Source organism: Struthio camelus, chromosome 18 (genome assembly GCF_040807025.1).
Source record: "Struthio camelus isolate bStrCam1 chromosome 18, bStrCam1.hap1, whole genome shotgun sequence".
In the NCBI taxonomy this organism is placed as follows: domain Eukaryota; kingdom Metazoa; phylum Chordata; class Aves; order Struthioniformes; family Struthionidae; genus Struthio; species Struthio camelus.
The window spans coordinates 8792729-8805777 of record NC_090959.1 but is presented as its reverse complement, the minus strand read 5'-3'; the positions used below and the strand labels follow the sequence as shown (position 1 = coordinate 8805777).

The 13049-nt window shown below is 38.5% G+C and overlaps 1 protein-coding gene across 21 annotated transcripts in view; it reads left to right on the top strand.

The window, feature by feature from the left end:
• SULF2 (sulfatase 2) overlaps nucleotides 1-11357 on the top strand; it is a 162818-nt gene extending 151461 nt beyond the window's left edge. For 16 of the 21 annotated variants that reach the window (XM_068912636.1, XM_068912634.1, XM_068912638.1 and 13 more), the window contains 9 exons: nucleotides 1891-1987; nucleotides 3776-3870; nucleotides 5452-5511; nucleotides 5954-6123; nucleotides 6696-6838; nucleotides 7582-7705; nucleotides 9020-9050; nucleotides 9356-9412; nucleotides 10526-11357. In XM_068912636.1, coding sequence (XP_068768737.1) covers nucleotides 1891-1987; nucleotides 3776-3870; nucleotides 5452-5511; nucleotides 5954-6123; nucleotides 6696-6838; nucleotides 7582-7705; nucleotides 9020-9050; nucleotides 9356-9412; nucleotides 10526-10556 — 808 coding nt within the window. In that variant the 3' untranslated portion in view covers nucleotides 10557-11357. The remainder of the gene's footprint in view (nucleotides 1-1890; nucleotides 1988-3775; nucleotides 3871-5451; nucleotides 5512-5953; nucleotides 6124-6695; nucleotides 6839-7581; nucleotides 7706-9019; nucleotides 9051-9355; nucleotides 9413-10525) is intronic. The other 5 variants (XM_068912650.1, XM_068912649.1, XM_068912651.1 and 2 more) reach the window with 1 other exon arrangement.
• The last annotated feature ends 1692 nt before the right edge of the window (nucleotides 11358-13049 follow it).

The window sequence follows — 13049 nt, the reverse complement described above, 5'->3', positions numbered from 1 at the left end:
ATATGGGTCTCTTTTGGCTACCCAGTCTAACTTCACTAAAGTTCTGATTTTCATCTATGCAACACCTTTAGGTTTTGTTTTAGTTTTGTCATCACATGTAGTGGGGCAGGAAGCCATTGAAGAACTACAGCAATGCTTTTGTAGGCCATCTACGCTTTGGAGACAGTAATCATTGATCAGTGCGTGTTTCCAGTGAGGACAGGCAAAACTCTTTGCAGCAGTTTTATAATCCTTATCTGAAACCAGGAATGGCTCTACCCATGGAAGTTTCAGAGCGCCCTGGTCACCTAGCCTGTCTGAAGGTCAAAGACGCTAAGTGGAGTATGACCTAGTTTGATGTCATTTATTGTTTTGCATTTCAAAACCAAAATCAGTCCTAAAGGAAGAAGCAGCATCTCGAAGCTAGTAGCCAGCACTGTAGCCAGTGCTAGGAAAGGAAATTCTATGTCATGGATGAAAGCTGGATGGACCAGGAGCGTTGGGAAACTGAACATTAGTGAGGGAGGTGAAGGAATTGTGTGGGCTTGTAAAGACACTATAATGGCTAAAAAGTCTGTTCCTCAGCGTGCAAGTCTAGGGGCTGATAATGTATCTGCAACTGTATTTCATTAGTTTAGTCACCATTTCTGCTTGTGAATTATCAGGAAATCCATCAATCGTTATTGATTACGTTCATTAAATTGTTTAACGACTAGCTCATGTAAGTATGCATCAGCCAGTCAGCTGCTGTTGAAACCTGTGGTTTCCATTTAACTTCTGTTTCCAGGGTTGGAGACTCAGTAACATGAGGAAACGTAGCTAGGCTGACATCAGCAGAATTGTGCCTCCTTACCCCATCTCTCTTGAATGTTCAAGACCAATAAACCACTACTTGTGCTTTTCTCCTGGAGCAAGTTAAACTGATTTTGCTGCCTTATTCACCAGATGGGGTGAATCTCATATCCATGCAGGGAACTGTCAGGAAGGTTGTACATAATTCATGAGGAGTCTCCAGGAACACTTGCAGAAAAGAGAGCAATGGGACAACATTCAGGTGTGAGGTGGTTTACAGAAAATAAATAAAGCAATAAGTAAGTTGATAAAGGAATAAATAAGTATTCCTTATTTATTAAGGAATTAATTACGTATGAATAAGGGAATGCTGAAAAAACTGAGCTTTAATTTAAACAAGAACTCAAAAATAACTGCATGATAGGTCTTGACCCTTAATAAACTTCTCAGCTTAGCATTTAAGTCAATTTTTTGAAAGAATCTTAAAAGCCTAGATTGCAGTAGAAGTTAGTAAAACACAAGCACTTAATATTGTCAAAGGGTATTTAGCTTGTGAAGTCAGGGAGATGTTTTTGAAAAATTTTATCCCTTTTGTAGAAAAATGCAAAGTTTCCTTTTTTTTTTTTTTCCCTTCCTCTTTGCAGTATCCTAATACAGCTTAAAAAGAAACACTTTCTCCTTGCTCCTACCCCCATATCACTTAATTACGCATAGGAAAATTGCTTCTGAGCAATGCGTTCAGTGCTTGCTAGTTAGTAGAGATTATTTATGTAGACAGCCTAATGAATAAACAGGAACTCTGTGCAGAACACTTTTTACATATAAAAGTGAAGCAGTCAACAGGTTCTACTTTATAGGGATATTCTCCCCTTCATTTATTTTTCTCCTTCTGAAAAATTTCCATGGCAGCTCGAAACCAAACGTCGTTCCTGGCTCACAGGATACTCTCTTAAGTAAGTCTCTTGAATGAACAATGTTGTTTGTTTGGAATCCTGCATGTCATTTCCAAGCTGGCGTCTCATGGGTCCTTGGGTCGTATTACCCAAACCAGCTGTTTGCATTGGTGGGATTTTTTTTGTGTGTGTACAGTAATAAATGCATTTGTTTTCCCATGCCCAGGTGCTATATCCTGGAGAATGATACTGTTCAGTGTGACACAGATCTGTACAGGTCATTGCAAGCTTGGAAGGACCATAAACTTCATATTGACCATGAGGTCAGTGATGTCATCAGTCATGCATTTGCAGTGTGTTCTTAGCGTGGTTTTCTGTGAGCTGACAGAATCATGCTGGCTGTTGTATGTGGGTCTGTCTGCCTCTGGGTATCTTTGTCCCTCACTGGAACCTTTTGAACTCACTGGCTGATTTCAGAGTAGAGATTTCTTAGATTAAATAAAGCTACTACAAGTTTGTGAAAACAAGATGCTGAGTATTGAGAACTGCAACTGGAAAAAACAACTGAGAAATGACATAACCCTTGTGAGATGAGCGGGAGAGACTTACAGGTTTCTCAGTCCTGGGAAAAATTTCAGCTGGATCTCACATCTTATTAACACTGCTCCCCAACATTCCTCTAAAAAAACTTTCAACTATGAAACATAAATCTAAGGAAACATGAGCTTCATTAACCAGTGATCCTAGAACTATTTATTTTGCTTGCTGCTTCATTTTTAACTCTTGTACTTGGAAATTGAATTGGTTTCCTTAGACGTATGGATATGAAGAACCTGGACAGAATCTGTCCTATGAAGTCTGCCTCTAAAAAAGACTTTCTCTAACATTTTTGTCATTAATATTGAAGAGTATAAGCTCAAACACTTTACATTTATTGTGTAAGAGAGAGAGAGAGACACTTACTTAATGATGGAACAAATGCCAAAGCAGAGCATAAAGGCAGGACCTCCTCTTTTTTCTCCTAGCAAATCACATGAATTCACAGCACAGTTGTATGTGAGAACTTGTTGGCTGGCCTTTACGGTACAGATTAGCAGATCAGCAAGGCAGATGATACTGAAAACTTATTAGGTCTGCTAGCATTAAAGAAAGGTAGCTCAAGCATCTTCAGTATCACCCTGCTGTTCTGGGTCTTTCTTTTAGTCTTCAGGCGATGTAGGCTATATAGAGTGCCAAAGAAAATGAGAGCTCACTTCTGTCCTCTTGTGCTCCTGACTTACTTAGGGTCACAAGGTTGGATTCTCTGTAGATTGTTCTTGAACTCTGTCCATTCATGTATGTCCATTAGTTTTACAGTCACTGATGTCTTATGGTAGCTTTACAGTAGCGTCTTTGTTCAGACTGGGTGACTTTGTTTTTTTTCTGCTGTATAACGAACCAAGGTGGAAGCCTGAAATATGCGTTTGAGTGTAGATGGGCTAGACTGTATATGAGCTAGACTGAACAAAAAGCAGGTGTTTCATTTACTGAAAAAGTAGAGGTTAAAAATAAACAATGTGAGTGGCACAATTAATGGCTAAATCATATCCTGTATGGCCCAGTGTTGCTAAAGACTGGCACGTAAAATGATGGAGACTTGCCCCTTTTGAAGAGGGGACTTGAGAGCACCTTCTCCCCAGCCCCTTTGCATGTTTGTAACAGGCTGACCTTTAAGAGCTTTGGTTTCCTTTGGGTAACCTTTCTCCCTTTGCAAATATCCTGCATTATGCAAGAAGAAAAATCACAGTGGAACTGCAGCATATTTCTACCGAAAGCTGTACATCCTGCCCTCCCTCTCCCCAGCACCACATTCTGCTTTCCACCTTGTGTAATCAAAGCAGGCAAACTGTGCCAAAAAAGCTTTTCTCCCGGCTTTAATTTCCTCTAGAGATTTCCTGTGTTTTGTGTTTGTGAAAACAGAGCATTTGAAAATGCTTGCTAGTGGTGGGAGCCATTGGAAGGTGGTGAAAAGGAAGCATCTGTAGCAGCAAAATGGACTGGCGAGGGTTAGAGCAAGGCTAAATCATGCTCTTTTTTTTTTTTTTTTAATGCATAGCTTTACTTTTTTTTAGATTGAAACTTTGCAAAATAAAATAAAAAACCTGAGGGAGGTGAGAGGTCATCTGAAGAAGAAGAGACCTGAAGAATGTGATTGCAACAAGATAAGGTATTTATTGTGTACTTTTGAGTAATTGTTTACAATATGCAACTGTAGCTGATAATTTATATCTTTACAGGAGAGATCAGAATCTCGTTAAGTGTTTTTGTTTACTTACTATCCTGTCTCTGTTAGACAGGAAAATAAGCTGAGTATGTTTCATCTGCTAACGCTGTCTTGGAGAGCTGGACTGCTGTTGAGGTACAAGACTCATTTTCTGGCCAGGCAACAGTTTAATTACCTCTGTGTCAAGTGGTGATGGTGTAATAAGTCTAACATCATGGCTTTTAAGCCACTCAGCTAGTTAACGCTGTCATACTGAAGCTGCTGCTATTAGATACCAGCAATTAATATTTTAAGCTGCAGGCTTTTTTCTTAAAACTTGCCTTCCACAAGGGCAAATTATTAATGATGTGCTGCAGTGATACATGAAGCTCTTTTAATAAGAATAGTGTGTAAAGTATGTGGGATAATAGAGTGATCAGATAAGAGAATTTCTTCCCATTCTGTTTTTTCAAGGCCAGAACGTATCACCTCATAACATGCAGTCACTGAAATAAAATATTTAGTAGCTGTGCCAGAAGGGGAAAGCAGGTATTTATCAGTTAGTGTAGAGTAACTGTAATTCTGTAACCATCACTGATTTCAGTGCACCAGATCTTTTTTTTTTTTTGCTCATGTAGATGATTTGTAAATTTTAAATGCAACAGAGAATATCAAAATGGTGATTGTGTATCAGGTCTCTGTATAGTTAGTTTCGCATATAGTCAAATATTTGCAAAATGGCTGTAAAATAGGCCTGTGGATAGTATGCAAAGAAGGCTCAAACACACCTGAAACCTCCTGGGGGCAAGCAAGCTCTTGCTCAACAAATAAGCACATCAGAAAATCTTTCAAAATCAAATGTTAACACAAATAGAACTTGCCTCTGAGAAAGTTGCTCAGAAACAACTGTTTCAAAGAGCTAGATGCAGCTGTGATCACAGAGCCATTTCTGAGGCTGCAGTGAGCCAGATGGCACCGGGAGCACAGTAGCCACAGTGGCAGTAGTCGGTCATACATATTATCACAAAAAACAGTTTCAATTTTCCTGGAACAGCGGAGAAAACAAAAACCACAAAGTGTAACTGATATTTAAATTATTTCACTTATAAGGGAAAACAGCAGGAAGATAGATAGAATGAGCTTGTCATCTTGTTATCTGAACAAATTAGTGAACAGTCAGTTGAAGATATATGTAATACAGTGGTAAATCTATTGATTTTATCTGCCCAGTGTAGGGAAACAAGAGCTAATGATGACTAAAATAGAGAACTGTTAACTGAAACCATCTTTGGATGCATGTTGTAGTACAGTATTAGACCAGTAGATGACACTATGCACACATCATCTGAAGCAGCAAGGGCACGCAACAAGGCTTGGAGATGCATGACCTTCCATACCCTTAATGAGTAAATCAAAGCGGTGACACCGGATTAAATCTGCTTCCAATCCAGGGTGAAAGTGTGGTATGAACATGAGCAATTGTCTTTCTGTTGTTCATCAACAATGCTTTTTTTTTCCCCCCCTTTTTCTTTTTTTTCCCCCCAGTTACCATTCGAAACACAAAAGCAAACTAAGGCATAGAGGATCTCATCTTCATCCTTTCAAGTAAGTGAAGGCCTGCTTCTTTGAAAGAGGAAATGCAAAGGTGTAAACATTTGGTCCAAACACACAAGTTATGCCCTAAGCAAAGGCAATAGTAATAGTTCGTTCATCCTGTACTAAAAAGAAAACGGGCATTTGGGAAAGGAACCAAGCTTTTACAAGCAGAGCTTATAAGTTGTGAGTGTCAGGTTCCTGGTTTGGGAAATGTGACATCAGAGACGACTTCAGACAAACCCATTAGCCCCTTTGGCTTCATTTCCTTTCAGTACCGTGGAATTGCAAAGAGTCATCTCCAGAGCCATTTGGAAGAGAGACCATTTATTTAAAAAAAAAATACCAATTATTTCTTTCCCTAAAAGCAGCTTATTTTATTAGCTGCTTATTTTTTTTTAGGTATATACCAGTATAACAGAGTCTGCATGACCCTAATGTTTCCTGTGTGCAGGAAAGCCCTACAGGAGAAAGACAGGCTGTGGCTGCTTAGAGAACAGAGGCGAAAGAAGAAACTGCGCAAACTGCTCAAGAGAATTAAAAACAACGACACATGCAGCATGCCTGGTCTGACCTGCTTCACCCATGACAACCAGCACTGGCAAACTGCCCCCCTGTGGACATGTAAGGATACTCTAAACTAACTAATAGGTGGGTGCAAGGTCCTGGCTAGGCCGGCCTAGGATTCTGGGTTTCCAGCAGTAACATTACCACTAGGTATGTAGCCAAAGCCACAATCTTCCTCGTGCTAAATAATCTGTGTTGGCATTCGTTTTGCCCTACAAAAGGCAGGGGAGTTAAAAAAAAAAAAAAAAAAAAAAAAACCAAAACCAGACTGCAAATAAAAGCCAGCAAACGTTAGACAACAGTCTTAACTGCAGTACAGCACATGCTTTTCTATGTCACCATATTATTTTGGTTATAATAGCGACTGCTATTATGTATATTATCTCACCGACAGCTCAAAAGTTTCCCAAGTGGAAAAAAGAGGGAAAAGCAACTAGCCCAGCCCGTAGATGTACAGGTAGCAGTGTCCTTGGGCATAGACAAGAACCTAGTGCTGGAAAGCACTCTCTGCTGAGAGCTCAGGAGTAAGACAGTAACTGTCTATGGATAAAGCGATACAGTACTTAACAGTGCTTAACAACAGCAACATATATCTTACGTCTTTACGACACTTAAACTTTAATTTGCAGTGGGCCCTTTCTGTGCCTGTACCAGTGCCAACAACAACACATACTGGTGTTTGAGGACAATCAACGAGACCCACAACTTCCTGTTTTGTGAATTTGCTACTGGGTTTTTGGAGTATTTTGATCTCAATACCGATCCATATCAGGTACTTGATCATAAAACAGCTCTGGAAATATCAAAACATAACAATCTAACATGTTTCTGCAGTAAGAATTTATTTCATTTTGAGTTGCTAAATATGCATTTGCTAGAAGTCTTGGTAGCATGAACAATAAATTATATATGGACTTAATGGGGATGCACAGATTGATCGCAGTTCAAGAAAGCTATTTTCTCAAAAACCAATTAATTAAAAAAGAACGAAAACAAAATGGTGAGCAGACCTGAACCAGACATTTTATATGTTGCAGGACTCTTTCTTTCTTCCTGTCATAGGGGACTGTTAGCAGCTGTCACTGACGATACTGTTCAACTATAGTTAACAACCTGAGCGAGGACCATGTAATTTCCCAAACCTTTGTCACAGACATATAAACCCAGTAGTCTACACCCACGCAGCTTACCTTGCTTTGAAAAAAACCTCTTTTCTGTGTTGTCTACTTCTAGCTGTGGAGAAGAGTGATAAAACCTCGAGGGTCCTGGCTGCCCACTGAGATGAGTCCGAAGATTACAAACTCTAGAAATAGCACAGCATGTCAGTGTTGTATACTGATGCTACATTAAAATAGCACAGTGCTGGTGCAAGCTGTAGATGAAGCCTAAATCATTTAACGTATGTTTTGGCTTCTTTCCTGTTGGTAATAAACCATATATATGCATTCCATTTATGAAAGTGACCAAACCACATAACAATCTCTGTTCTCTAACAAGACCTGCTATTTATTGCAGCTAATCAATGCAGTGAATACGCTAGATAGAGATGTTCTCAATCAACTGCACATCCAGCTCATGGAACTAAGAAGCTGCAAAGGATATAAACAATGCAACCCGAGAACCAGGAACATGGATCTGGGTAAGTGCCTTTCTCATTACACTCAACTCTCTCAAAAGAAATGGCTGTCTTGCTTACCAGTATGCAATTTGTATCAGTTCTGTAGTAACGTCCTGTTGAGGCTGATGTTAAGTCGTGTTTCTGGAAACTGATACTTAAGTAGTATATTGAACCATAAGGCAAGGGTGTGGTGGGGCAGGAGTAGATGAGGGAGGAACAAAACTGATTAAGGGGTGAAAGAGTACGGTAACAGCCGCTGCCCAGTTACTTGCATTATGCCATGATTCTATCTAGTCGGGACCTCTGGAGTTCATCTTGTCCAACCTCCTGCTCCAAGCAGCATCAGCTATGAGGGTCAGACCACACGTTGCTCAGGGCTTTATCCAGTGAGGTCTTGAAAACCTCCAAGGATGGAGACTGCACAACCTCTTTGGCAACAAGTTCATCAGCATAGTTTTAGCATTCTAGCTAAAGGCATAGTTTTTAGAAACACTGCTTTTAGAGACAATGCAGTCCATGCAGCCTTGTGGTAAACTGGCTTAAAAATAACTTTAAAAGCTGATCATTTTTCCCCAATCTGTTTCAATGCAAGGTCACTGTAACATAACAGCACATCTGAGGAGGGAGGCAGACAGGCTACATTATGCTACTAAAAGATGTGCTCTCCTAACTATGGTTTTAAATTCCAAGCAGCAAATGGGTCTTTATTCTTGTTCTAGATTAGCTTTGTCATTTTCTATCCCATAAATTATGTCTGCCATCTACTCAGTGAATCCAGGTTATATTTGTAATTTTTTTTTTTATGTTTAATGATGACAGCAAACAGAAAGCTACAACTTCTTTTGGAACTGAGGTCTATGTGATCTTAATTGTACTAAGGGGAGATAGATAAACACAGTTTTAAAAGACTGACTTACAGCCCTTAGAGCCCGAAGACCCCAAAGACCCCAAATCCCCAAATAAAGTGCTGTTATCTACCTCAGTCCCCCAAAGCCCAAAATATTTTTGTAGGTCTTATCCAGTACATGCACCACATAGTGATAGTGTACATTCTGAAATCCACTGGTTTTTTGCATTTAGATACACCATTGAAGATCATTTCCAGAAAAGTTTAAAAGAAACCTATCCCAAATTACAACCCATTTTACCTAGATAAGGGATTAAATACAAAAATAACAGGTCCAGTGAACATGTATGCAAATATTTATCATGACAATACAAGTTATCTGTTTATATTTTGAAGTTAGTCTTACTTTTTAAAAATTGTGCCGTACCTGATACCTTATTCTGTTGCAGGCAATGCTTTAGTAACATTGTTAATTTTTCCTTACTTAGGGCTTAAAGATGGAAGCTACGAGCAATACAGGTATATATTTAAAAAAAAAAAAAAAAAAAAAGTTGTTGTTCTTAAGTACGGCCTTCATGCCAAAGAGTTACGAATGCGGGGTTGGGAATGAAGTGGACAGAAATTGCCTGGAACTCCATTTGCAAGATCTTTGCATCCTGATTACTTTGGACTGCTGTAGCGATTCCTATTTCAATGTTACAGCATGTTCTAATCTTTTTAGAGATTTAGGCTAAACTCTTCTCCTTTCCCATCTTTCAGACTTAGTGCTGGTGGTTTTCTTGGTGATGGTTAACTTTTTTCTCCTTTTGCTGCTTGAAAATTAGGCAGTTTCAGCGTCGAAAGTGGCCAGATGTGAAGAGACCATCATCTTCCAAGTCGCTGTGAGTTGGGAGCAGTTCATGAAAAGCATTAGCTTTTAATTAGCTTTTACTTACCTTTTTTTTCCCCCTAACATCTCCTTTTTTGCATGCAGCACCTTTTTAACATTATCACCTATTCTCATGAAGTGCTAAATTATGCAAGAAATATGGTACTGCCATCGTTACAGACAACTACTTCTGTGCTAAATCTCTTAGTACATACCTTCTGGGAATTTGGGAGCATTAAGGTCAGGGCAACTTCAAACTGAAGCAAAGGTGAACTCTCAGTTGAAGAAACTTAATTGTACTTAACTGCCATTAAAAATTAGAGACAATTATGTTGGTGGTGTCTAAATTTAAACTTGCAGACTCTGTCTAGCTGTCACACCAGCCAGAAGTAACAAAGCTGTGGCTGTCATTTTCTCAGAGCAGAGAGAGCAGCATGCGATTCGTTGTTATTTATCCCACCGTAGCCTGTTATGTTGTAAGCAAAGAAGGCAAGCTGGAACATAAAGGAGACTTCTTTGTCCATAGACAGACCTGTGCATTTTGGGTAATTCTGACATTATACTAAAATCTAGGTTTGCTTGTTGCTGGTTTTACTGCCCTTTAAAACTTGGAAGATATTCTTAATTAGTGTAGTACTGTTAATTCTCAACTTGCCAGAGCCCAAAGATGAGATATAAACTTAAAGATACTGTGACAAATGAAACAATGTGGGTTCTTGGGCTGCCTTTGACTTGCCAAGTATCTTGTGTTTCTGAAGCGCCTCTTAAGAGGGTTGAGACACTTTCTCAAGTTCTATAGTGAAAAAAACATGCACAATTACCTTCATAGGTAGAGTGGCATTCTCAGCTCATCCAAGAGGAGTTGCTCATTTAGTTGTAGTATTTTTTTATTTCTAGTTGAAGCGATACCTTTGTAACTCAAATGGAGCTACAGTTAATGAGATAAAAGTTTTGTACAGGTTCAAACATAGTTGATTGTTTGTGCGATACATATGCTGTATTTTTGAAACACTGTGGATCACCTATAATTGTTTTTTCCTGCATGGAACTATTAGAAGTATATGTCCAAATACTTCCTACTAGCATATTATACACTAAATCATATTTGTTTTGTTTTACTTTAAAGAGGACAACTGTGGGAAGGATGGGAGGGCTAATCTCCCCCAGCTGCTGGACCTCAGTGAGGATATGAACTGGCCAGAACTTGAATCCATGTACAGACTAAATGAAAATGTGTATGATTTCAGAAAGAATTATAACGTTAGCCTGGAGGACTGGATGAACTTTTGAAGCTCAAATAGATAGAATGTTTGCACTGTCTAGTGAATTAAATAGATGCAGTGAAATTTTGGAAACTGCTGTCAGGAATACAGATCTCTGAAATCCACTATTGTACCTGCTTTTTGCTTTGGATTATACCTCACCTGCTTCACAAGGCATTTTACAAGAAGTCACCACTAACACTGTTCCTGGAGTTGACAGAAGAGGAAATGCAGCTGCATCCCAAAGAGGTTTGCCATCCCAGTGGGCAAAGTGTACACAAAGACATTTCTGTGGGAGGAAACTTAAAACTTTTTTCAGTTCAGCTATATCTTCAAATGGCGTGAGAAAAATTTCAAAGCCAAGTATAACTGTAAAGCAAGATTTAGAAAACATGGACGCTTCTGCTTCTAACCGGGGTACAGGTAATGGTGGAAAAGAACTATTAAGAGATTCAGGAATTCAAGTGAGCAGCATTGAATAGTCTCAACATCATGGTATTTCTCAAACTTCCTCTGAGGATATGTTTTAGTTCAATGTCTACTTGTCCGTCCTATTGACACCTCTAGAGAAAATCTTGACTAACAAGCAGCCAGATTTCTGTGGGGGTAATGTACATACTGATCGATATACTGTTTGAAAATAAACTCCTTCAGGTTGTGAAGAATTTTGTTAATAAAAAGTGTGGAATGTCCACATACCATTTCTCAAAACGTTACTTAATGTCACATAGTACATTTCAGAATTCATCCATTTTTAAAAGTACTGAAAATTTTCAGTAAATGTACATCTTAAATTTTCATGAAATCAGATTTGTATGAAGTCTTTTTATGTGGTAATATTATATTGTATGTTCAAAACCAACACACTTCCTTTGAGAAAGCAACATTTGCTTAGTAGTGCAACTTTTATGTTTCTTTTTAAAAGAGGCAGCTCCAACAAGTTCACTATTCTTGTGGCCAATAAAATGTAATAGTGTAGTTCAGTCTACAGAAAAATAGATTTTCTGAATGAGAGTTATTGTTTATAGGTAAAGAGAAAAAAACACCATTCTACTAAAGAAGCACAGCATACAGAGTGCATCTGAGTATTTTCCATAAAAAGACTGGTTTTTAAACACATTTTAGTACAGGCATGAACAGTGAGATCATTGTATTTAGACATTTTTTCCATGTTAATAGGCCGCTGTTATGAGGCACATGCAAGAGGGACTGTGTCGAGTTTTTCCTTTCAATAGCCTACAACGTCAGTAATGATCTCTACTGTGGCTTGGGAGATGTACCTACATTTTATGAAGTGAATATTTAAAACAGAAGACTCAACCCACTGTGGCCTTGACTCTGATTGTTAAGAGGTACATTCTTTCAAAACATGAACTTGCACTTCTAGAAACACAGCATACAAAATACATTAAGGAAAAGATTTTGATACCCCTTTTGCTTTGCACATTAGGAAACTCGAGTGGAATTACTTAACCAGGGATACAGATCTCTGGTACCACATACCCATACACAAAAACTCTACCTGAATGTAGAAACTGAGCAAAAAAACCCTCTCAAAAACTGGCACTGGGGTTTTTTTTATTGTATGTGTCATAGAGAAACTAGGCTTGAGCTTGTATTTGTGGCACACATGAATGAGTCTAATACTTTCCAAAATGTTCTTCAAAGTTTTTTTTTTACATCACAGAAATAATATCTGATTGTGTTTCCTAATCTAACTACAGCTTCTGTTTACAACCTGTTACAGATTTAGTGGATCATCAGGAAAGAAACATCTGCTAGATGATGAAAGCCTGGATCAATACAAAGTAAAAAATAATCATATTTGTTATTCATATAGAAAACATTTTTAGAAACACATTTTTACTGCTTTCCAGAGAAAAGTATTAGCTGTCTGCCACTACCAATCAGTATGCAGGAAGAATACAAGATTAGATTTAAAAAAAAAAAAAAAGTTTGACTTACCTTTCTCTGCGTGCAGCCTAAAAATTCTGCCAAGGGGAAGGTGTTGCATGGCCACTGTTACTACTCCTGTTGCATATCAGTTAGAAGCATGACAAGTTATTGCATCCCTTTATATGCATGCAAAATAGCGAGCTGCTGGGCTTTTGTTATACAAGAAGAAACTTACTTATTTTATGAAAGGTAGGTTATTGCCAAGTTAGTTAGGTGGAAAAGCTACTACTCCTTGCCTTGCCTTCCAGCTCTGCATAAGACTGCCATTTAAGACTGAAAAAGATTTTAATACTATTCAGTGTACGTACAACTTTAGTTGTTAAATATCTCACAGATGGAAGGTCCAAGTCATTACGCTCTTAGTGTTTACAGCCAACTAGGAAAAGAAAACCAAACATTTGCTATACATAGCTCTGCCTAGTAATGGCTACA